The sequence below is a fragment of the Numida meleagris genome, chromosome 4 (assembly GCF_002078875.1).
Source record: "Numida meleagris isolate 19003 breed g44 Domestic line chromosome 4, NumMel1.0, whole genome shotgun sequence".
Lineage (NCBI taxonomy): Eukaryota > Metazoa > Chordata > Aves > Galliformes > Numididae > Numida > Numida meleagris.
The window spans coordinates 16,015,705-16,042,256 of record NC_034412.1 but is presented as its reverse complement, the minus strand read 5'-3'; the positions used below and the strand labels follow the sequence as shown (position 1 = coordinate 16,042,256).

The following is a 26,552-nucleotide window of genomic DNA, read 5'->3' as shown; positions in this document are numbered from 1 at the left end:
GATCTGGGGAAATGAAATTCCAACAATTTTATTTTTTTAATGAGCTGTATTTTCTAAATTTGTTTTTATTTTTCTGTTTTCATACAGTATTGAAAACAAACGCGGCACATTCACATTTTCCCAAAGAATTGTAAGGACGATCTCTACAGGGATAACGTTGAAAAGCCTGAAGCTCAATCAATTCATGTTGAAAACTCTCAAAAGGAGTAAAAGGCTTGATCTGAATGGTCTAGAACATGTATTGTAATTTAATAGAAGAGATGGTCGTTTTAATATTAATGATTTAAAAGAACTTCCCAGTTCATGCGAAGAGTATAGTCCAAGAGTAAATCAAATTTTCTGAACGCATTTTATGCTACGTAAGTGTATACTTTGCGATCCTCAGGTGTTCGTGCCAAATATTCTCTCTCAATAAGTCCTTCAATACGTTTTTTAATAACAACTGGACTTGGTAAGAATCGGGCCTTCAGCTGCTGAGTTACCTAAAACAGAAGATGAAAAACAGTAACATAAAATTACAGGCAAGCAAGATCAGTAAGTATCTTAACTGATCAAAATAATCAGAAAACTGTATATAGGCAGGGCTGGCTACAATAATGGAACAAAAATCAGTCTTCACTATTCCATCATTTTTTCCCATCAGCTGCTTGCTCTGAGAGGAATGGTCAACCTGAAAACACTCAGTTTCAGGACCACAAAAGAGTTCAAGAGTGGAAAATAAATCCCATTTACAAAGGTGTCAGAACTCGATGAGTTAAGAGAAGCAGCATTCTCACTCTTCCTCTGCAGATTTTGAAACTCTCAACCTCGGACCCTACTGTTAGCAACAAGACCAAATCAGAAAATAATTTATACTGAGCGCAGTGGTTTTTCATTGCCAGTTGGTACTTCAAGGAATATGATGAAATTTTAATAGCAGTAAAGGGATGAATGCATACATCCTAAACAAAAGAGTATGGACTTAGGTGTCTTTAGATAAATTCGGGAAAAACAGGATGGATTAATTACAATCTCTCTAAAACCTTCCAGAACCATGTTAGACTTGTATAACTTCCATAAATCAAATGGAAAAACAAGAACAATTTCCAAGTCCATATTAAAATTGTGTACAAATATACCTCTGCTACTAGCACATTGTGTTGCATCTTCTTTCTAGATTTCATTATCCGAACTATAGCAGCTTCTATCTCATGTTTTCTGTCATCATCTACTTTCTGCCTTGTTTCTTTCCTTTCTGGATCAGATTCTCCTTGTTTGGCAGCAACTTAAAGGAAAAAAAAGAGAACAAAGTATCTTAGCAAAGTTAAAATTAATTTTGTTGTGCAAGCTTTTGCTTCACTATTTATTTCATCCAGAAACCAAATAATACTTTCCTGAGTTTTCACATTCTCAAACTTTTTTTTTTTTTTTAAATAAAAAGCAGCCATAAGAACATATTAACATCTTCTGGCATATTTTGATAGCAACTGACAAGATAACAATCTGTTATTTAATTATTTGCTATGTTAAAATTTGAGCAGTACTCAGACCTGCTTACAGGCACAACCACCCCCACGGTCCCATTAAATATTTCTCTCTTTAAAATAACAAAATTTGTTAATTAAAACAGACAAATGATTGAAAACTTACTTCATAAACTAGTTGAATACTAGTTCCTCAGTCAGACGAAACAATCCAACACTCTTTATCCTCTTCCTCCCGACTGTTTCTCCTTTGTATTCTGTTCTCTTCTATTTATGCTTTATTTCTGCCCTTTTCTCATTTTTTCACCCAAGTATCATCATAAACAATCCCTCTTCCCACACTGCTCCCACTACCTGCCCCCCCACCATTCTTCACTCAAAAGCCCCAAAGTATTTATTGGTTTTAAAGAGATATACATTAAAAGTCTTCTTTGTAAGAAAAACAAACCAAAAATATCAAATTTGCTCTTAAAACATCTTGAACCCCAGACCATATTTCCCCAGCCCCAGAGATCTGTGAAGTGATAACACAGAACTGCACCAAGATTCCAACAGTTGTCACAGACTTTTGTTCCGTTCTGCCAGTGATATTCTTGGGCCCTGATTTGAAAGATCTGATCCCTTCATTTGGTTGCTGTACCCTCGCTCACCAGAGAAACTCTCCACACGTGGTGAGCGTGCTGAGAGCACAGCACTGTGCATGTATATGAAGACAGCCTAGCTACTCCTTCAGCAGCAGGATACATGCAGCGTAAGGACAAGTATGCACCCGATTTTAAAACACACCTACATCCCAGGACACAGCAGGCCAAAGAGAAGCCCAAAGCTGTACTTTGTGCAGCAAAACACATGTGAATTACCAGTGTTGCACGTAAAAGACAACTAAAATGCCAATAATGCTGCATATTTTATGTACCAAGACCCGTAAGGTCAGGAAATCTCTGATTAACTATGACTTCCATACTTCCATTATTTAAATTCTTGTTTTGATGCAACTAGAATCACAGACTTATAGAATCACAGAATATCTTCAGTTGGAAAAGACCCATAAGGATCGACGAGTCCAACTCCTGCCTCCGCAATCATTAATTAATCATTAACAACAAAGAAATATGACGTGCTTCCTTCTGCTTATATGGACATCAAGCATACAGAAGAATTAAACATTCTAAGGCAAGACATTTTAAGGACAAGACAATATAAAAAGTCACTTACCTGTCTGAATCTTGACTCTGTGTAGTTTAGATGTGAACTGATCGTTCACTGTAAATATATGTCCATTTTCTATTTCTTTCGATTTGGGCTCTTTTGTGAGAACACGTTGTGTTGGTTTGCCACACGCAAGGGACTGTAGGGCTCTGACCAGTTCTCTTTCAGGGATATCGGTTTCTTGTTGAATTTCCTGAAGAAAAATATTACTATCAGTTTACAACTAGGGCAGAAATAAGTACCACATTTTGCAAACAACAGCACTGACTGCTTAAAATGTCCATCCTTCAAGCTTGTAAAACAGTAACCATGAGTTAGTAAGCAAATTATACTGGATGCAGAACTATGTCTTCATATGCTTTAGGGGAAGGTCAGCTACCGCTTCTTCAAATTTAACTCATTCAATGAGCTTGCATTCATTAGAAGTTCATTATTATCTGCCTTTTTTTTTTTTTCTTCAAGTAAAGAGTTTTAGAAACTGCAAACATCTCCAGTTCCACATTCCCATTCAGACTCTTAAGGGACATCCAGCAGCTAAAGACTAAACTACCAAACAGAAAAATAGCCATCACATACATGCAGTTGGCTACAAGAGCTGTCACTTCACCAGCTTTCCCATCACCAGATCCAAGAGCAATTTCCAGCTCTTCTGCTGTTCACCAAAATTCCCCATTCTCATGGCACACAAGTCAAACTGATGACCTCCTGACTAAAAACAGGCACAACATCTCCCCATGTTTAAGAAGCTCAGACTTGCAAAGTACATCAGTTTAAAGAAACAGAGATCATAAAGTCAAACTTCAGAGAAGAACTGAGTTCTATTAAGTGATTTTATTTCTTTTATGCACTCCAATTTTATGATAATGGTCTTTTAGAAAAACCCTCATGAGGTCATCCACTACTGAGGACAAGTGCTAACTTGCATATACTGGCTGCCAAGACTGTCATTAACTGCAACACATTCCCCATTCAGCATCTCACAACCAAATCTCAGCAAAGCACAGACAGATAACACGCCTTATTTTTCAACTACGTACCTAATATTCCATGTGTAATGCTAACTTTAGTTATTTGAAGTTATGTCAAACTGTATTTTTGCACATCATTTCAAGTTACTTTGAATGAGCTAAAAATTCCGACAGTCTAAAATGACCAAATCTCACAATTTCTGATAATTACTGCCTATTGGTGACTGGAAAATATTAAGTGTTCTTAAGGGCATTCTTAGAAGAGGACATTCAGAAATATTCACAGTATTTGAAGTAAGTGACGTGTACCCACAATTTAATAATTTGCTGACATCAACATGCCTTTTCACAAGCAACTCAAAGTTATTTCTTCTTCTGTCACTTTATTTAAAACAGTTGTCACCTTCACAGTTTTCTTCCAGATTTAGCACAACGTAGTATTAAAAATATAAAAAATAAAAGATGCAATCCTTCAGATGGTCACACCAAAAATTCTTACTGAAATGGATCCATCAACATAAATTGAACAAAGCAAATGAAGATGGCCCTTAAGATCAGAGGACTTAGGTAAATGCTGAGGCTATGAACCAAATCCAGCTTACACTTCACATAATGCCTCTAACACGTTCATCAGAAATCAAAGTTTGGAAACCTACAACTAAAAGCTATCCTTTCAAAATTAAATTGCTTTTACAAGTAAATGTGTTCCTTGCTCTTGATGAAAGCAAAACAAAGTTTTTTCCATGCTGTAGCATTCCAATTGAGCCACTAACGTGCAAAACATTTCAGAATTCATAAGCAAGCTTAAAAATAAGAAGCACAGGAAGGACTGTACTGCAGTATGCTCCCTTAGAAGAAGGCAAAAGGTTCAAGTTGGACAAAAAAACGGAGCCACAAATGCAAATGGGAATAACAGATACTCCTTTGCTCTCCTTTCCCTTCACTCTGAGGCATACCATTTTTCTAGATGCGTTTATACATTTGATGTAAGACAAGAGGAAAATGTACAATGCTTTTCCCCCCCATCTCCAAAAATGCATTATTTTGAAGGAGATAATAGAGCTGTGCACAAAAGCAGTACCTATTACATAATTTCAGTTCAAAAAACATTACTACATGAGCCCTACCTGGAACCTACAAAAGATACTATTCTAGGCCTGGCCTCTGTCCAATTCTACACATGAAAATTGGTTATTATAAGGAGAAAACACAAGGAAATTAGAAGGAAAAAAAGTCAAGTTGTTGAAACGACAAAAAGACTAAAAGGATTTTTATTCATACAAACATCAACCTGCAATTCTTCAAAAGCAGAGATCAGCAAAAGAGAAAAAAGGCATGCCAGTTTTTAAGTTCTACTGTTGCTTTTTTGTTAATCACTAGCTTTACTTCTACTACAGCAATACCTGTTTTTCTTGCTTGTGAAACCTAAAGATATAATAAGAACCAAGTATTTTCCCTTCATTTTTGATGTTTTTATTAAAGATGTACATTTCACCCTTCAAAACATTGAGATGCTTTGTAAACTTCAGCTAAAAAAAAGCTGAGTATTACATAAAATTCCACTGAATTTCCAAACTGAATTGAAGGAAAATGGAACAAGCTCTGAGGGCTTGCGCAAATATCCTTCCTCTTAGAAGCAAGTAACATTAAGCTAGACCCACATGGCCACTTGTTTATTTGCTGATGTAAACAAACCCTTGACATACAGAAATACAATAACTGCATAAATTTTGGGGAAGGAATCTTGCTATGTAACAATCCTTTACATTTCTGTAGAGTCTTATGCATAACTTTTTGCATCATCATAACCTTATTTTTCTTTCAGTCACGTGGGTTAATGGCTCTCCATGATCTTAGCAAGTTTCCAGTTAATAATCTCACTGAATACAAAGAAAACAAAGCAAAGGTAAATAGCAAAGGCTATCCAACCACAAAAGCAACTTAAAATTAATCTGTCCAGCTGTGAATCTGCAGAAACACTTGCATATCAGGAATGCTTTTATGCTTACTCAAGCACACTACAAGCCATCTCTCACGCTATGTTGCAGTAAAAGCACTAACTTCATAGGACAGAACAACAGCATATGCCAGCACTCAGTAATTAATCATGGTATTCAACAGTCAGTGAAGAAAGACAAAACTCAATCCACTCTTAGGTTTTCACAAGCTTTTCTGGCAAAAGACAACTCCCACATACTTCAAAGAAGCCAAACAAAATAAGTATGCCTTCTTAATGTTTTAGTTACAGGGTGACACAAAGAACAGCTTAAAAACTCCTAAAAAAGAGAACACAAACATATACAACCTAAACACTTGCAGACACAGTTCTCTTATCATCCGGTCTTAGTAAAATTTACTGTAATATGTGCTCTAAATTACAGTTGAATACTGAAAAATACGAGTAAGTGTTATTTATTCATATATGGATTAGGCTCTACTATTCATTTAAAAAAATGATAAATTTGTAAAATAATGTAGCTACCAGCCCAATTTCAATAAGGAAAACCAAGCTGTTAACCTAGTTGTTAAATCCTCCTTCCTTTTTAAGTACTCTGCAGAGTAAGTACTCAAAGATGTAATGCTCCTGCAATGCACTGCACAGAACACAAGACTTTCTGAGCTCCCAAATACTCTTTTGGAAACTATAAGTAGTATTTAAGAGTCTCTTATCAAACTCTGCCTTCCTCAATCCTAACTGTTTCAAATAAACGTTCTTGTAACAGCAGGCTAGCAGAATGCCACTCCAAAGCATTCTCCACCACCTTTCAAGAGCTTCAATCTTCCTGAGTAATGCCCCTCCAGTCCACCTACTACAAATCTGGAAATTCTTCATTGTCCTTTCTGGCTCACCAGGTCAGAGAAGGGATATAAGTTCTTTCACTAATCCTACAGCTCACTCCAGACTGCCAGTTTAAACACTTCAACTGCTTAAAAAGCAATGACACAAAAATCCCTTTTCACCTGGGGCCTCTAGATCCAGTTCCTCAAAGAAAATGAGCAAGCAGAGCCACCTGCTGCATTCCAGATTCAGCTTTTCTATTGCTCTACAGCCAAGGAATAACCATACTCAATAACCCTCTTCAACTGTCATGAAAACTTCCATTCTCAAATGACATTCTCTTCTAGAACTACTGTCTCTAGATAAAGCACTGGTGCTGATCTGTTCCTGCATTTATCAGTCTGACCCATACTCCAGTGGAATGAGAAGTACGTGCTCTTCAAAAATGTAGTTAATAGGGCAAGAAAGTCCAAACAGTTATTTGAAAGTCAGGTAAGAAAAAAAGAACAATTCTTACCTCAAAGGTGTATTTTTCTCTGTTATTAAAGAGCATTAATATCGTCATCTGGAAAGTGGAGACTTGCAATATGTGCTTCCGTGTATTTGAGCCAGTTACTTGGGCACCTCCTACACCAACCTCTGAGCCATCTTCCTATTTTAAAAATAACACAACTACTGTTAGTTCATTCTTCACTCCAAAGTATTTTCTCAGTAAGATGGAAGTTACATAATGAAATTTATCTTGGAGCTCAGTCTATACATGTGATAGAACAGCATATGCCTGGTGGCATAACCAGAATCTCTCTCCAGTAGGTGATCTTACAGCCACAGCAGATATTTAGGTTGGAGGCACCTTGGTAGCTCACATGGTCCAGCCACTGCTCAGAGCCAGGCCATGCAGAACAGGACACTTGAGACTCCATTCAGTCAAATACTAAGCATCTCCATGAACTAATCCCAGAGCCTCTATGGGCACCTGCTCCACCACCTGAATAGCTTCCAGCTTTTTCTTGTATACATAAATACTAAGTATTATACAGGTTTGGAAAAAATGTCTATATTGCTAGTGCTCTACATACGAAAAGCAGAGTAGACTTGGCTTAACGGTATGTTTTCACACTAAGATAAATTTCACTTTTGACTATTTCAGTCAAAAAAAAAAAAACCAACAACCCACAGAACACTGGACTTCCTTCAAGATCCAAATTACTACTTTTCTGTGAGGAACTAAAAAGGATGACATGCGACCCATTCAAATCAGATTTAGAAGAAAATGTTTCCAAACATTTACAAAGGAAGAATATAGAATGGATGAAAGGCACTTTTTGCTTATATTATCAATGGGCAAGCTTATTTTAGAAAATTATGAAGTTAACACAAGCGTGCATTCAGATTGAACGTTGCTTAGTTTTTTTTTCCTAAATGTTAAAATGCAACATTCATAAGCTTCATAGTTTACCTTTTTAACTGGCCCATAGAAAGTGGCATTGAGATCTGCAGAACCCATGTGATGCTGGAGTGTCAGCTGTCGTCCACTGTGTTTGGCTAAATAAAATCTGTAATATAAAGGAATCGGAAACTTAAATACGAAATGTAAATTATGTATTAAGAAGAAAGTGCTTAGCAGTAGCTTAGTAATTACGTACACTTTCCATAGCAATTAAGGAAACTTTTAACTCCTCCTTTTTCAAAACACTGCATTAGAATTCAAATTAAAAACTCCCAAAGCTTCAAGTCTAAAAATGCAAATACTGCATTTTCAATTTTTGCATCAAGTGAACAAGAGCAGTATGACAGCATGTCTTTTCGTTCTAATGGCAAAACATATCTGTAAGTTCAGTTTAGAAAGTTTGCTCTTAAAACCTCTACGTCAAAACCTCTTTTAATACGTACCTTCTAAATATTTCAAAAGCATGTCGGGGAGCTGGAGGGATGTTGCACTTTGGTGTGGCTGACTGGGTAGGCCAGTAACCTGTTGTGAGGACCCGCACTGTAAGATCAACACCACCTAATGAGACCTAAAAACAACCGGAAGAAAACATCCACTGTTTTAAAAGAAGATTGTGCTTTCCTGTTTTTTTTTTTTTNTTTTTTTTTTTTTTTTTTTTTTATCGTGCACAATGTATCAAACTTGCACAGATTAAGGAAAAAATAGGATATATATCTATAAACATTGTTTTTCCTTACCAATTATTCAGTACATTATACATTATAAATACATTATCCTTACTGGTATTTCAACTGCCCTTATTAAACTTAAAGCTGAGCATTTTCAGCTCTGGTAGGTGTTAGCTAGTATCTTCAAAGTTCACATATTATGGACAAAGAAAACAAAGCATAGTATATCCAAATGGTTATAAATCATGAAAAAATAGTGTACTCTATTTCTATTTAGACAGTCAAGAAAACTATGACTTCAGAAACTCCCAATACTAAATAACGAAGTAGCATTTTCACGTACTATGGTAATTTTTGTACTGCGTGTGTGTCAAATGCCTTCGTGCATTAACAAACTTGTGCCTAGGAAATTTCTGAAAAATCTAGATTAATGCCAAGCTACTCCTAGAGAAATATCCTCTCGAAATGAATTTAGTTAAGGCTTAAGCACAACAGTTTGGAAAAGCAGGCAAAGATCAATATGGAGATTGTTCTGTGGCCAACGTTAGTGCTTTGCTTCTAATTTTGTATTATCAATGCTGTGAGGCTCACAAGAGAATTAAAATTGTCACTTCGACGCAGAAAACTAATCTATAAAACACCTATAGAGAAGCTTCAAACAATTTTCACTCTAGCCAGAGTATAGGGAACGGCGATCGACATGGATAGGAAGATAAAGAAAATGTCTTTATTAGGAACTGAAGTTGTTCTAGTGAAAGTGGCAACCTCTCCCTGAGGTTTTTGGTCTCAGTCAGATGAGAACGCAGTATAAATTTAGAATGTCGCATATCATACATTATACATAGCAGACCCAGAAAAGTTCTCTTAGCCCTTCACTTTCCATCTCTTCATCGCAAAAATGGTACGAACAAATGGAAAGTGCCTTAAAGTGTTCTTGTCTTTAAACAGCTCTTAACAATCTACGGTTTTGGAATTGCAGTTGGCAAATTATGGGTTGTGTTAGCCTGGGTTTTCCCTTGTGCTTAGCTTTCCCCCTAATAATATCAAAGCAAGCATTATTTAAATAGTCCTTGGCACTACGCATATCTTGGGATACAGGATCCAGCAGGAGACTTTGCAGGTCAGATTAGGTAGAGATGAGCCAATTTCTCATTACTCTAGGAGGCACTGTACATATTTGAGGTATATAAATTGTGTAAAAAGGGGTAGAATGGACTATTTCCTATAGAACGCAAAAAAACACCTGGATGTTAACAGCAGTACTTCAAACGAAACAATAAATCTATTTTATCTCAAATATTATGAACACCAATAGAAACATCTGTGCTTCCGTCATAAACAAATATTCCAAAAGTGTTATTAAAAAGCAATGAGGCTGAACAAAAGGCAGCCCCTGGGCAAACTGCTGGTCCCTTGCCAAGAATAAGACAGTTTCAAACAAGGCCTAGCAGAATAGCTGATAACAGTCGGACTTGCCCTTATTACTTGTAAATAGTTAAGAAGGAAATATAGACATCATTTATTAACTCAAAGTAAAACTGTCAGGTTGTCTTTAACACAAAAGAATCCTATGTAGAAGTCTCACAAAAAAAAATAAATAAATAAAGTGGGATTGCTCTAGAATTTTTTCTTGAAATTCATACTTTAACCATTCCAGAAAGAAAACACCATTAGATTCTAAAGAACAAAAGCTGCAGTAAAGATGCCCACCCACAAACACCTAGGTCTATCCACGTGTACCTCTACAACCTCTGCTGAAACCGCCCCGGCACGAACGAGCCCGTACGCGCCCCCAGCGGCAGCAGGCGGGGCGGCGCTCCCAGCGAGGAGCCGGGCTGCGGGAAGGCGGCCGCAGCGCGCCCCCTGGCGGCCACGAGGAAGGAGGCCGGCGGCGGCGGCGGGACCCGCGCAGCAACGGGGACGCAGCTGCCGGAGCTGGAACGAGATTCTATGCAGGGAAATTGGTACCGTTCGGGCTGCAAATCGGCCTTTTAAATGACCTTTCTATTTCGGGAAATACTAACCGAGTTTGCAAGATGAGAAACACGATGAGAAACTTAATTTGAGGACGGTAACCAAATCCTTCTCACATGAGAATACTAACAAAATACCCACGTGCCTGGGTAAAGGTTTGTGCTTTGTGCTGAAGTAGAAGAAGCAGCACACAGAAGCTGCGCTCTTACCCCGGTCGACTGAAGATGTTGCCTGAACTCATCCATCGTCGTGTTTGAGATGCTCATGTCCCTGAACATTCCTTCCAGTTTAGATGTGAACTGACATCCACATTCAGTCTGAAACACACAACATCACTCACTGTGCCAGGGCTATGAAAGAGATCTGACTTGTGAACTGAACAGAGTTTAGAAGTCTCATAAAAATGCTATTTCCATACGTTTCGTTACTTGGACTCTTACTTCCATTACTTTCAGAACTTAAAAAACACCCCAAAATAACTTTCATTTTTCATATATTTTTTGTATCTAAGAGTACAGAAATCGAAACTTTCCTTCCCTTTTCACCCACTACTGTATTTTTGGCATGACTTCAGCATTCTTATCTCACCTTAAACACCATTGAAAGCTCAATAGACCAAGGTATATAAACTCACCTATTTTGTAACATGATGGTGAGAAAAATCAAAATCTTTGTGCATCAAAAAATGCTACCTTGAGTATATAACATTTTCAAGGGCTACTGCAGAGTACAAAGTAGGAACACCAGCTCTTTCTTCAATCAGTGACATACACAAATATAGACATACGGACAAGTATATGGATTTACATTGGACATTCATGACTTCCTGTGTATTTCTGAAGCACAGCTTGACATACACGGTAAAGGTCAGCATGTTATCTACACTATTCCCATCACTGGGCAAATCCATGAAAAAAAGAGGGCAGTCTCAGCCCAGTGACTCATCTTGCTAAACAAGCATGCCCTGTGTCTTCTCATCTGCACCAGGTGGGAAGAAGCGGAAAGGTAACTGGAAATGAATTAATATTTATAATTTGGAGAAATCTGATACAAGCAGATTTCATTCATTCATGGTGGGAATATGAAGGTCAAAACCAAGAATCAGGGAAGTTTGATTTTTACAACCAAATCAGTCAGGTTCAAAAATCTCCTAGCCACTTAGTGTACCCACAGGGGAAGAAGTTGCTTCAAGGATTGCTAATCTTTAGGCTTTACCTTCTCGGACTCTTGGCCACTCTTACACTCAGAACAAACTGAACCAAGAGAAGTAAGCAAAATGTTTCCAAACACTGCTAGGAAGATCTTTTTTCAATCCATATCAAACTTCACCAAAAAGGAATTGAACATTATTGCTAATCTGCAGAAGGATATAGTACAATTTAACAAAAATGAATGCAATAAAATATCCACTATGAATTTACACCATTTCCAGATGTTTTCCAGCATTTCTTTCTTTTTAATTTGTACGTAGTGTTTCAGAAAAACCACTTCATATTTTCTGTTAGGGCTTTAAAAATCTAATCTGTGTTTAACAGCAAGGTGTAAGTTATGTATATAACCCTTATGTAGGGCTAAATCATATTTATGAAATAAATGAAGGAAAAAGTATACAAATATTGTCTTACCTTTAACTTAGATATCATATTTTTCTCAGAGTCATCTGAAACACTCTTGTTTGTAAGAAGTCTTCTTGCCAAGTGCTGCTTATAATACCGTTCAAAAACATCCTTCTCTTGCATAAACCTAAATAAAACCATTGCCTTATCCAAGATCGTCTCTACTTCTTGCTCTGTTAGCTGTAGAAGAAATAATTTACTGGTTTTAGTCTTCCAGAACAAATGTCATATACAACCTACATACTTTAAGCAATTCACAGAAAGCATATGGTGTAAGAGTAGCCTAGAAGGAAAATAACAAAACTGGTCTAACATGTGAATAACAGAGCCAAAAGAAGAATGCACAAACCCAATAAAAGGGAGAAAATAACAGATTAAAAAAAAATGTAGGAAGAAGCAATGGTAGGGGAGTTGGGAGCAACAGGTTAAAACACCTGAATAAATAGTAAAAATTTCCTGATGACCACACATTTTGAAGCATTAAAAAAGAATAAAACAGAAGCACAGCTAGAAACCACCATCAGTCACTAACAATATGGAAAGGCAGCTTAGAACGAAGATTTTTAAATTTTAAGATTGATTTTGCAAAGCCTGTCTAGTGCCACAGCAAATAAAATGATTACTTATTTTTATAAATAAATAGAACGGACTATTTGACTCCCCAAAAACAGTCTCAGTGCAATCACCATGTCCAGTGCCGGTTGCTCTATCTCAAAAAAAACAAATAAAAGAAGCTATGAAGTAAGACTAAAGCAAACAGCAGAACTGAAGCTAAAAGAGACCGATGTGGTAATAGTCCTCTGATACGTTAAGAAGTAAAAATAAGTAAAAACAGTTTCCTCTATCCAAATGACTTAATTTGCAAGAGAATCATTAGATATTGGGAATAACCACTAACTATAAATATACTTAAGAAACGGAACATGTTTCCAAGAGAGAGAGCTGCAGAATCTAATACAATCTAATTCTATTTCCAGGGGAGTGAGATGGAGGTCAAGCTACACATCTTGAGATGTTCTTGGGTGTATATCAGTTTAGCCCTAAAGTGTTACAGGCTCAAATGTGTGCTATGGCTTTTTCCTTCATTTGAAAAAGGCAGTGGTGCCATTTACCTTAATACAAAAATCATTCTCAGAAAATTACCTCAGTTTAATCTGATCCAAGTTTGCACAGAACACAGTATGATCTTTTAATTTAATTTATACTTACTCCCTTGACTCCTTTTTTCAGTTTATCATCAATAAATAATGAGAGGTACTCTGGAGACCTAGAGTTGAGGTTGAGGAAATATTCAAAGTCACCCGCAATAGTCTGTTTGAAGAGTCGATCATTATTGAAAGATTCTTGAAGAAAGCGGTCAAACCTACTCTTCAAGTCCAGTAAACCCTTCAAAAAAAAAGTATCAACATTTGTCCTGATTTGAAATTTTAAGTTGTAAAAGCAGCAGAAATAGATGAAGTTGCAGAGTAAGGCCACATCTACAAGCAGAGGTTCTGCAGTGCTCTCTACATTCTGCACTGTTAGAAAGCACGTGAAATTTCATTTCTATTTGTAAATGTATATAGCTGCCTAAATCTCTTGCTGTAATAGACCACTGAAAGGTTAAGTATTTTAATCACTCTTGTTGAATAGGCTAATTTAGTATTTTAAGTCAACTGAAAGAAGGCATTTTTGGAATTATTAAGCCTTATTTACGTAAAATTAAGTTGGCAAAATCTCTTCTCTTCCTAAATACAGGATATCAGAGAGATCAGGCTAAGCACCCATTAACTGCATCCACAGAGCTGTTAAACAAGTTTAAAGCGAAAACACACTACAATAAGAGGACAGATCTTACTATTTTTTTCCCCTGTAGTTTCAAGCCAGAGATGTTCTACATTTTTTAGTTGCATGTTTCTTATTATTCTGTACGAACCCCTGTGAACATGTGAAAGCTAGACACAAGTAAGTGCCCTCCAGTTATCACAGTGTGGAGTTCACAGACCTGAAACGAACCATTCATTTTAGCTAAACCATCATATTTTTACCATCATTTTTTAGGGGTTGCACCATCTATACCCAAAGTTAAAACAACTGAGTGTAGAAGGGGGAAGCATCATAAAAATCACAGGAGCACCTTGCTAAGCGTATATGATACATGTGAGATTTAGATATAAGTAATACATTCAAGGTGGGGGGGAAGAAGAATTTCACGCAAAAAGTTGAATTTAGCATGAACAACTACTGTCCATACAATCCGTTCAGCTTAAATGATCCTAAAGTCCTAAATCTCTGAAGAATTTATTTATTTGTGGTTACTTAAAGAAGCCATTCAAGAATTATTCAAGGAAGTAGTAATGTTTCTTAGGAACTCACCATCTCACTTAAGGGAATGGTCTTTAGACAGGCTAATTAATGCGTATTAGAAATTTTAAATTCAAAGTAAATCCCACTATCTCTCTCTGTTTACCAAGGTTAGCTTATGCCTCCTCTCCAGGAGTACACCATCTGAACAACCTGGTGTCGAACAGGAGAAACTGTTAGTACCTTAAATCACAACAGCATTTCAACAACCCTTCCATTATTTCAAGGAGTTTTAAATTTAACCCCCTGGCAATGCTCTTGCGATCACGTCACCGGTGATGCTGAGGGTTTGGCAGTGTCATGTTGCAGAAGCAGGATTGAACTATGAAGACTTTTTTTTCTTGATAGTATAATATAGCTTCCCTGTCTATCTTCTTACTAGTCTAAGTTCTTGAAAGTTTCAGATGAGCATGACTTTTCTCTTCTTCCATCACATTAAAGGGGGGATAAGCATTTTTAGAGGTTTAGCAGTAATCAAATATCAGTTCCTTCTTAGGACATCTTCATGAGACAGATGGGGGTAAATACTAATTGGGCTGTGGATGAGCTCTGCCAAAGCACGTGCAACACAGCTGTAAGTCTTCTTCAGCTTCACCAGGTACTCAACTTTGTGGCAAGATACACTGAGAGCATCTTTATAATTAAGTATTTAACTTTTCCCCAGGTCAGTTTCTTAAGATACTCCCTTCAGGTCAAACAGAATTTGAAAGGAGTGAAAATTACTTCAGACATTTATTTTACAAATTGCCATTTTTTTCTTTAAAAAAATAAATCACACTGCCACAAAAATACAACAGCTCAGAATCTTTATACCTAAGAAAGTTCAAACAGCATTCTCTTCTTTTTAGCAATCATTGGAGAATCATCATTCTTGTCCCAACTAGGTAAGAAGTTTGCTTCAGCACTGCCAGACAACTCACAATCCAATCAAAAATGTTTCTATGCTCAAATGGCTTCTTGTAATAGTAACCAGTTCTGGCAAATTTGTTGTTTTCAAACAAAGTAGCAGAGATAATAGATACACAACATTAAACGTTCCCTTTGAGGTCCAGACAAAAGGACTGCAGCTACACATTCGTAATAACATATTTATCAAAATGTTTGTGTATTTGTTACCAAGTGTGAAACATTTTCAGCTATAAAACATTTCCTTGAATTTCAATGAACTCCAAAACAAATTAAAGGTATATGCTCAGAGACAGTGGGATGAAAAAGAAGCTGACAACACTCCTGAAGCACATTTTGTGGCCTTGATAAATTAATGCTACATAACATCTTAGTGAGATGGAGAACAACAAAACACCTTCTAATACGCAGAAATGTTAAGTCTCTCAGGGAGACCAAGAATGAAGCTAGTAATTAAACTGTGAGTGTGAGGTGAATGCTGTAAACCCATTAGAATCTTGCTATGAAATTTCATCTCAAACATCAATAGCCAGCGTTGCACAAAATTACATTAAATAGATGCTAAGGAGCTTCTTAGGATAAAATTCAATCCAGAGGCAAATATAATTTACAATAAACCAAAAAGATCCAAGGTTTTATATAACTGGTTTGAATATTTTAATAGAAGTAGATACCAAAAACCCACTAATTATGAGCTTGTACTTCCCAAGCAACTTAGGAGTTCTAAACATTTCCAAAATTAAAAATGTGTACATTTTAAATAGAAGTATAAATGTAGCTTATTAATAATCAACCCTTCTGAGTCAGTGTTAAGAGGTTCTTCATATAGATCATGTTACTCTGGAAAATATGGGAAATGAAGGATGAAAGATGAAGGAAAGAAAGCTTTAAAATACTTAACTACCTGAATGTAGTCAACTGGATTCTTTCCTTCTCCCTCTTCAGAAACTAGTGCTTTGCCTTGCTCTCTCAGGTACGAGCTCATGCACTCGCACATTGTCTTCAGACCGTTTGGCACACGACTAAACAACTTGTACATGCAAGCAAGGTCTGTAGAAAAGAATGAGATGTTATGCATGATGCCCTCTGTAACTAATCCATTTCACAGCAAAAGACTACAAACAGCAGAACAGTTCACTCACTCAAGTGACAAAAAACTTCCTGCAACATCTTAGGCACTGGAGGGAATCTTCTGCCCCCTTTTCTTCACCCCAAGAACATGCTGACTACAACAGCCACAGAAAATTAAATGAAAAACAAAGGTGGTATTTAATTATTCTAGTTGAAATTGTCTATAGCACATCATCTTGTGCTGCTGATCACCAGGCCAGCAAAAGCTGACTTCTGTTTTAAGCTTCACTAAAATCAATTTTTTAATGCTATTTAAGAATGCATCTTCCAAGGTTACCATCCCAAAATCAAATGTTATATTAAAACAAATAAGACAATACTAGTGAGATGCTTGTTAAAAGCAAAAGAAAAAAAACAGTAAAAACATGAGTTTAATTTGTACTGTCTTGAAGGAATAACCACATAAATTCCCACTTCTTTCTTTCACATATCTAAAATCATGAGAACCAGCTTAGCTTAAATACGGCTTTCAAGAAGAGTAATTCTTTTACACCTCTTATGTAAAATCTTCACAACTAAATCAAACCAATGCCCATAAAAGATACATTAATTCCTGTACGTTGTAAATACTATTGAATATCCTTGTCCTCTCAGCCTGAAGCCTATCTTAATTGGATATTAAAGAAAAAAGGATAGTACCATCACATTGCCTTTCCATACAGAAATTCTCTCTTCTTACAGCTAGAAATTTGCTCACTTTATCACTCTGACTACCACCTAGTAATTGTGAAGCTACCTCAAGGAACAAAAGCCATTAATCCAAGCAGTGAGTCTGTTCCCATTCTCAATCCTTTAGTACAAAGACTGATCTCTAAATATAGATACTACAATCACTCTTCATTACGCTGTTTCAGAAGTGTAGGTTCTCTTTCTATAAAAACTTGTGTTCAGTTGCTGTCTCCCAGTAACGTGTATTACAGAAAACCTTAACGAACCAAGTTCGTCTTTTTCATCCACTTACGAGTATGTTTCTCATCCTTTAGAACAGACAACCTTTTTCCTGCAACAAATCCTTCTCCCCCAAAACCAGTCATGCAATTCAATGTCATTTACTCTAGCACTTTAAAATACTGTGCCACTCCCCAAGAAAAACCCCACAAAACAGAGATGCATTTTAAAAGCTACATGCTGTAAGCACAAAAGCAATGAAATGGCTCACAGAGAGCACGTAACCAAGAGCAGTACAGAAGATGAATACTTATTCTTAAGGAATACTTAGCATACAAAAAAAAATGTAACTGTATCTGGTACTAAACAGAAACAAGTTCTATATACAATTTCTGTCCTAAAAGCTCTCCAAAGCCTCTAAAGTACCATTCTCAGACATGTGCAAAAGCAAGTCAAACAGGAACACAAAAGTTAAGCTCAGTTTATCCTATGTTTATAAACAATAAGCAGTATGGTAAGCATTTCTGTCTCCCATATGATACAGTCTTACCTTCTGTCTTCCCATTTTTCAGCATATGAACTAGCCCAGAGTTCTCCATTTCCACTATAGTTTTCATATGCTTGGAAATAAGCTCCCTCTCAACAACTTTCACAATTGGCTCTTCTGTTGATTTATCCAGACAGTGCATCACCCGTTCTATTTCTTCATTAATTCTAGCTTCTACTTTCTTTATATATACAGAAGCACTGTTTTCAGCTAAAAATTTCTGACTTTCCATCTGCGATTAACACAAATTAATACTTTAGACTTCTTGTATTTTAAGGAGGAAAAAGGAAATATTACTGGTTATTTCAGATCAGCATTCATCAACAAGTTAAATCACTCCCAGCATGTCCAACAAACGAGACCTCCACGATTTACATATATGCTTAACACAAAATAAAAGTTCTATTTCACTCACTGTGTTATGCACGTATGAGGGTACACGAATTGAAGTATTTTTCATGCTAAAGTTAACTAAACCAGCCTAATAGCCAGGGACCAACAAGAGTTTTAGCCACAGGTCCAAAGAAAACAAATTCTTCTCAAACAGCAGTTTGTGTCATATTTGAGTTACGTGCATCTACGGTTTTCTCATTATTCTTGAGAATGACAATGCTCACCATTACATTTAAATTATGCTAATTCTGTGAAATTAGTGTTACTTTTTCCTCAAAGTTAGTCACGCTTCTTATTTCATTTAACAGATTGACATACTTGTCAAATAAATACTAGTTACTTAAAGTACCAATAACTCGCACGATTCCAAGCAACTAGAAAAGCATTCCAAATACAGTAATTACAAAACTGCTGTACCTGAAAAAATTCTGCAGACATCTCCAAAAATGGAGCCTCAAAGTCTTCTTCATAGACTGATCTTCCTTCAAGACCTAGAATCATTAACATCTGGCAAGCGTTTCTTATCGCGCCTCTGCCAAAAGTAAGTTGTTAACAACTTGAGAAATCGCCATAACATAGGGAGTACATAGCAGAATAACAACTCAGAAAATTTTAACTTAAAATGTACTAATAAAAAGTCTATCCTACATCTGTTTGCTGCAAGAAAGGTTTTCCAGAAGATTACAGTAATAAGATCATTTCTGTTCAAAACTAAGGAGCTGACAACATTTATATTTTAAATATAATGACAGGGAAGCAGATCTCAAGCCCTAGCAATTCCGAAAACTATTAACAGGAATATATTTCAGCACACAAGAAAATAACCAATGAAAACTGAAAACTGCATGTGTAGATTAGTAGTAAACAATTCAAGACAATTGCACAGATGGAAGGTGCCAGGCAGAGTATAAAAACATATCCGCAACTTAAGCATCTTTTTAAGCATAAACACGTTGATAAAATTAAAAAACAAAAGAACTGTATCTATGAAAAAAATTCTACTTTCTGGCAGCAGAGGACGATATACAGCTGTTGCCAGCAAGTATTTTTCTCTTCATAAACTGCGTGTTGGGCAATCCCAATTACAGAACTGCAGCCAAAGTAGCATGAAGTTTACATATCTCCACACCCAACAGCTGTTCTGAAACTGGAGAAACATAAAAAAAACTTGCAAACTTCGAGTTACTTCAGCTGCAGCATCTGAAGTGTGTGCTATCAAAACTTTACTTCCACAAATATGGCAAGAGAACATGAGGAACAGATTTTAAAGCTCAGAGACAACCGAACTACCAAGAACTAGATGAGTTAAAACCATCAGGAGGGGAAATGGAAAATAAAAAGAAGTCTTCAAAAATCAAGCAAAGCAGGTAGAGGAAAGTTAAACAACGTCTCAGTACAGAGGATGAGCAGGATGATAACAAGGGGCAGAGAATTGTCAAACCTCTACTTTATAATAAGATGCTCTGACAGCAGGTGGTAATGGAGACATTTAACAAAAACTTTAATACGGATCTCAAGATTAATATTAAAAATGTGTTAATGAGCTTATCCATTTACCATTATTTTCAGTTTTAGTAAAAAGAAAAAATGTGGGTTTTTTTCCATGTTATGCAGAAACTTTTGCTTAAGTAATGATTTAGTTGTGTATGTTCGTGATTCACTCACGAATTGGTAAGTATCATTTACAACAGAAAACAGTCACTTACAAACATCTTACCTGTCTACCACCTCTCCTTTCCTTTCTCTCGCAATCATATCCAGCAGAGTTTGCCGTAAGTGATCTCTAATACAGCCATAGCGTACAACTTGATCTCGAAAAATAATCAAACCCAAATTGTAGACATTCTCCACATTATTTTGTTGCACATAGACACGGTCCTACAATGAAGGTATACAAAGCAATAACATTTTAAATTCACCATCCCCAGGTTTTTCAGAAATGCAGATTAGTCATATTGGTGCTGTACAGATATAATCAAATGAATCTTCCTTCTTCTCATCATTAAGATAACCTCATAATCAGTCCAGTTTTCCAAAACTTCATTTAATAGAAAGGCTACATCACTTAAGATTGTAAGCACAACATTTATGACTAAACCAGGCAAGAACAAATCCACACCCCTGACACTTTTTCAGTTGGAGAGAAGGGGAGCCCCCAAATACTTGGAAAAATCATAGCACAATCTGAAAGACTTTTTTTATTTATCTACTCAATTCCCTTCCATCCACCCCCTTTTTCCTCTTCAAAGAATAAGTTATTTTTCCCTATCTCCCATTCATAATCCTACCACTCAAGTTCACAGTTCCTCCTCATTACTTAATGAAACTTATTGAAATAGCATCATTAGCTGAACAGAAGTAAAGCCAAAATAAGAATAATTACAGTCAAGATTTATCAACTGGTAATGCAAATTGTTCATAAGGGCTCCTGCTGGACCACTATTAGAAAGCTCACTTCCTTTCAACTTGAGCAAGTATCTTGAAACTTTGTTGCATAAAACTATACTAAACATAGCAATTGTTCTATCTCCCTACATAATCTCAATCTATGAGACAGGTCAAGCTGCCTGACCATCCTCTAGCCCTCTACTACATACAGTTACAAATCTAGGCTGATGCTCGGAACGGCATTATAGGTCTGCACAGCACAAACACCCCCATGCAGTTCATTGAGACACTACTGAGCAGACACCCAGAGTTTTCTTACTGCTATTTGCAAAAATGCTCAACGTTTTTTTCTATTTTCTTTAGTTCTGATTGATCTCTCTCTCTTCTATTCCTTTCTCCAACTCATCAGTGCACTAGAAAAGCAAGACTATTAATAAAGTCACCACGAGACAGAAAACGTGTATCTATATAGTAGTATTTTAGTAGATACAATCGTTAAAACAACAAATAGAAAAGTTGTGAGTTTTTAAAAACTATTTCTGAAAAGAGCAATAATGTTTTTTGTTGATTCATTTTGGGTTTTTTTTTTTGTTTGTTTTTCAATTTTTTGCTAGGACATAATCCATTATTCCGAAGTATTTGTTCAAGTTGTTACTATTGCTTTACTACTGCTTAAGCCTCAGGATGCTCATAATGAAAATTAAGAAGTTCTACACTCACAAATAGGATTGTGAAAAGGTTTTCTGAGAATTTACACAACTAAAAAACAAAAGCAACAAAAATCAAGTCCTACAGAGGATGATGAGCAATGTTTTAACTGGAGTATAAAGATTAATTTCCCCATTGGTTCCATCAGTTACCTTTTTAAGCGCCTTACTACACTCAGAATTTAGGTATAAAATTATTCAAAACACAGAAAATTAGACTTACTTCTAAAATAATTATTCAGACTATAGAAAAAATTGCAAAATCGTACATTTATACAGGTTCCACAATTAGAAGAAATGAGAAGGAACAGATTCCACAACCTTTAGTATTTTAGCAGCCAAATACACATGGAAAAGTTATTCCTATAGCAATTACGTAACAGACTGTCTCCTGATTAGTACAGGAAAGTGAAATACCAGTTTCCACAATGCAAGAACCTTTTCCCACTAATGCCCTGCAGACAGGTAGCACTTAGTTCATACACCCTCTGTGGTCCAGGAAGCCAGCTGAACTCTGCCTCAAACCAAAAACACTACTCCGTTAGGTATCACAAAGTCAATTTAGTGACCCACGTTGGTCTAGATCCTTAGAATGTTATTATTTTTCATTTCTTCCTGTTGTTTAGAAACAACACAGTTTATTTCACTCTGATTTACACAACTGTATCAAGAACAAAAGTAACCATGATTCTGCAATAAGTACACTTTTTAAAGAGATGAAAGAAAATTAAGTGTCTAATATGCTATGTAACTTGTGGAAAAAAGAATAGATATTTCATTCCAGAGAGCATTCAGGCCTCTGAAGCACAGGCAGCAGAATATCAAAATGGATCAAAGCAATGGCTGTGACTCATCTGTGTGGTTTCTGTTGTGGCAGGCAGTGTTTAACACTGCCATTATGAAATGAAGGAATAACTGCACTAGAAACTCTTCTCAGTGCAACTGCAACCTCCCCTTCAGTAAGCCAGACCACACTATAACACCCAAACTAAAGCAGCAGCATTAGTGCCCATAATATTGCCGATAAGCTCTCCCTCGGTACCAGATCCCTGTTATTGTTTACTGGAAGCTCCCCTCACCATCAAAAAAAAATTAATCTTGGAGCCAAGAAGCTTCACCTGGGAACAGGTTTGACTGACAAGGCAACTCGCTACCCAACAGCAATCCCTTCCCATGGGGAGAAGTAGCAGGTGCTTAAAAGGTAAGAGTAACTCTCAGGAGTCATGGGTGGAGTTTCAGACAGCAATTATTCATAAGTTACAGCACTGCTTACGCTGCAGAATAATTCTGATCTCAGCTAAAACAAGTTACCTTCTGCACATTATCAACAGCCACATTTTGCTTCAACTCTGTCTGGTGGCTGTTCAGCCTTCAGATGCTAGCATACAGCAAATATCTTTAACGAAAGTTGTGAAGATAAAGCCAACGCTTCTCCCTGCTAACCCATATGCGAGCCACGAGCAAGGAAAGTCCTGCACCCCGAGGTCAAAACTCGGCTGGCCAACCAGGCAGCACTGGCTTCAAACAAGACACTGGTTTTGTGAGCTGCACAGATGAGAGGGGAACGCTCTTCAAAACACACAGCAGCATTTGAACAGCAATGGCTTCTGACAGCGCTGGCTCTGTGTGTATGCCCATGCACAGCCAGGGCTGTGACTGTTGCATTTATATACCTGAAATTTATATTTAGCAAGTACAAACAGTGAAGAAGCGACAACACAGAACCCAGTACAGTTCATTTTCCATACAGTGTTCCAGGAGCACTCACACTGTGTAACATGGAGATCACCAAACAAACACATCTCCACTGCTACTGCTGCATACAGCAGCTAAACAAGAACTGTGGGCATGCTCACCTACACCGCAGCCGTAACTGAGGCAGCATTTCAGATATACCCACACACACACACACTACTCCACTACTTGAGCATGCCTTAGAACATGACTTCACTCAGAGAAGAAGCTGCTTAACCCATGACTTCACTACTTTGGTGCCTCTCTGCTTGCTGCAGACAGCGTCAAGTATTTACACTGTTACATCTTTCTGGCACTGATTACTGTAGCCTAAGTAGAGCCAAAATGAAGAGCCCGGTTCACACATACTACCAAAATGCAGCAGAGCTACGTATTCTTGAAATTCAATTGCTGGCACTGAAATATCTCAAGAAAGCTACATTTGCCTTCACTGTACGATTTCAGGTTGCAAAATTTTAAGCAAGAAGGAGAGGATGTAGAACAGATATGAAACCAAGCAAACTTTCACCAGACAAAAGAGACACAGTTACGGATTTTTCCTCAAACACAATCACAATGCAAACTTTGAAGTGCCCTAAGGTTTCAAATGGAAATGAACTTCTGCCAGAAACCTCAAACTGCAAATATGCTAATCTACAAATAACTACCACAATAATGCATAAACCGCATCATACAAAATATATGCCTTTCTAAACAGATCCTATGGAACTCGTTTTCATTTTAGAAGTGGCAAATCTAAACAGAAAAAAAAGAGGTAATGGGAAAGTACTTGCTTTGAATTAGATCATAATGGTTCAAAATAAGCTGGAAAATTAACAGCACTAAAACAGACACAGCTTAAGATTAGGATGTACAATCACTCAGCTGAAGCATGAATTTAGTAGAATAAGATTAGAGACTGTTAAATGTTGTATTTTCACTGATGTCAAACTGTGGCTTCTTGGGTACAATTGTTACATTTCCTGAAACTGACAGATAAGCAATGGGGACAGCCCACAAAATAAGAGAAGGACTGGGTTACCCCTTATTTACAAGCATACTATAGTTGCACGCACTTCTGATAGAACACAAGCACATCAATTAACAGTGGCTTGTGACTGAGTTTACACAGTGGTTTGCATTTTTTTTTTTAATGACCAAATATTTTTATTTAAATAATATTAACTGTGCATGAATAAAGATATATAAACTTCTTCTGACATGTCACTACAAAACTAAATTTCATTCAGATGAATCTCACAGAAGAATAAATAATTCCTTACTTTATGAAGTTCTTTATCTTAAGAACACGAAGGGATATCTTTGACAGATGCCCCTCCAGCTCACAACTCCATGGTACTAGCAGCTATTTTAAGCATTTTTAAGGAGTACATAACACTTGAATGTTCCTGCTCTTAATCTTACTCTAATGAACACAATTACATTGACTCAACAAGTTATTCTAATGACAAAAATGAAACTGCAAGTCTTTGAGTAGTCCAATTTTAAACCATCGTTTATGCTTCAATTTGTATCCAAGTGTGTATTTTCTAATGACAATATGTTCCATGCTTCTTCAATTTAAAGAAAAGGCCAGTCTGTCCATTTCATGAGCTCCCTGCATTAGATTATTCTAATGAAGATTAAATTAATAATTATAAAATCATGTTATAGATGTTTAACGAGCACACGTCACTGCTCTTAAAGCTTGACAAGTTCCTTGGAACATTTAGAAAGAAAAAGTTATTGTTTACTCTTATACCACAAAATTATTTTACTGTTGATGCATCTGTCCCATTTCTTCGGTTCTCATCTTTGTACAAAGAAAACACTATAGAGAGGCAAATAATTAGCCAAGGGGAAGCCTCAACTGAAGATCCACTTGAAATAATTAGGAACTCAAACAGCACATGGAAAGACTTCTCTATGATAGCCACCACAGGTACTTCCATGCTAGCTATATATTCCAAAGATATTCAGATTTGTTTACTATTCTGTTCTGAATCTAAAAAAAAACCTCAGCAACCCAATAAAGTCCAATTTGTACTTCAGGTCCCCTTCTGAGGCTGTACCTCAACTACTGTATTCAGTTTTGGGCCCCTCACTACAAGAAAGACATTGAGGACCTGGAGCATGTCCAGAGAAGGGCAATGGAGCTGTGAAGGGTCTGGAGCACAAGTGTTAAGCAGCTCAGGGAACTGCGATGTTCAGTCTGGAGAAGAGGAGGCTCAGGGGAGATCTCACTGCTCTCTAAGCTCCCTGAAAAGAGGTTGTGATGAGGTGGGGGTTGGCCTTTGCTACCTACTAACAGTGACAGGACGAGAGGTGATGGCCTTTAGTTGTGCCAGGGGATGTTCAGGTTGGCTATTAGGAAAAATTTCTTCTCAGAAAGAGTAGAGAGGCACTGGCACAGGCTGCTCAGGGAGAGCAGATGTAGTACTCAGGGACACAGATTAGTGGGCAATACTGGCAGTTGAACTAGATGATCTCAGAAGTCTTTTGCAACCTTAAAGATTCTATGATTCTAAAGATCTGATGGAATCCAGCACTTCCTTCACTGAAATAGGAAATAGGACATAATTAAACTTCCCCTGGAAAGCTCTGAATTCCATCTTCTAATGCTCCTGGAAACTCATCACTAGTTTTGGTTGATTACCCATTAACCATTCTTATGGATACTATTTCTGTCTGATTTTCTATTTGAATTTATCCAGATGCAGCTTAACAGCAACTACTTGTATTTGTCCCTCACTAGCAAAGAATCTAGCATTTCTCGTAATGAAGACAGCACATCTTCTCAACATGATATGATCTTCAAATCTTCCTTTTGCCAATATAAGGCACACAGATAAAAGCATCACTGAAGGCATTTTATTCTGCACTCGATATTTAGATACCATTTAGATACCATGTCCATTCTCAGTGACAACAACAGAAAGGAACACGGATAGCCAGTAAAACCATAAGGAAATGACTGAATTATGTAGCTACAATAGTTACTCATAATTCTTTAGCTTTTAGTATCTTATTAACGAACAGTATTTCATCAAAGCTAATCCAAAGAGGTTCAGTTTCACAGTATAGTATCTTCAATTCCTGCATGAACTTTGGTTATTAAGTAGATGCAGTATAATCTCAGTCAATCATCTTTCTTGACAATAAAAAAAATGAAGAAATATCATTATCTTATCCTTCACTGACCAATATTACATATAATACTAGTTTTAGCATGATATGTGGAGTAACAGATTTTACACTAAAAACAGTCTCTCAATATGTATCATTTTCACTTCTCAAGTTAAGCTCTGGGCTAAAAACTATGTATGCCCACTACTCTGGGAATTTAAATATAAGTGTACTATCTAAAGCACAATATGATCCAGACAAA

At 36.8% G+C, this 26,552-nt stretch overlaps 1 protein-coding gene across 2 annotated transcripts in view; it reads right to left on the bottom strand.

The window, feature by feature from the left end:
• The window catches only part of CUL3 (cullin 3), a 55,738-nt gene continuing 29,188 nt past the window's right edge, over positions 3 to 26,552 (bottom strand). For both annotated transcript variants that reach the window (XM_021396984.1, XM_021396982.1), the window contains 13 exons: positions 20,053 to 20,213; positions 18,753 to 18,867; positions 17,946 to 18,174; positions 16,281 to 16,426; positions 13,337 to 13,513; positions 12,137 to 12,307; positions 10,721 to 10,828; positions 8,313 to 8,437; positions 7,879 to 7,975; positions 6,937 to 7,071; positions 2,679 to 2,865; positions 1,119 to 1,264; positions 3 to 482 (listed from right to left, as the gene is read on the bottom strand). In XM_021396984.1, the coding sequence (XP_021252659.1) occupies positions 351 to 482; positions 1,119 to 1,264; positions 2,679 to 2,865; positions 6,937 to 7,071; positions 7,879 to 7,975; positions 8,313 to 8,437; positions 10,721 to 10,828; positions 12,137 to 12,307; positions 13,337 to 13,513; positions 16,281 to 16,426; positions 17,946 to 18,174; positions 18,753 to 18,867; positions 20,053 to 20,213 (1,929 nt within the window). In that variant the 3' untranslated portion in view covers positions 3 to 350. The remainder of the gene's footprint in view (positions 483 to 1,118; positions 1,265 to 2,678; positions 2,866 to 6,936; positions 7,072 to 7,878; positions 7,976 to 8,312; positions 8,438 to 10,720; positions 10,829 to 12,136; positions 12,308 to 13,336; positions 13,514 to 16,280; positions 16,427 to 17,945; positions 18,175 to 18,752; positions 18,868 to 20,052; positions 20,214 to 26,552) is intronic.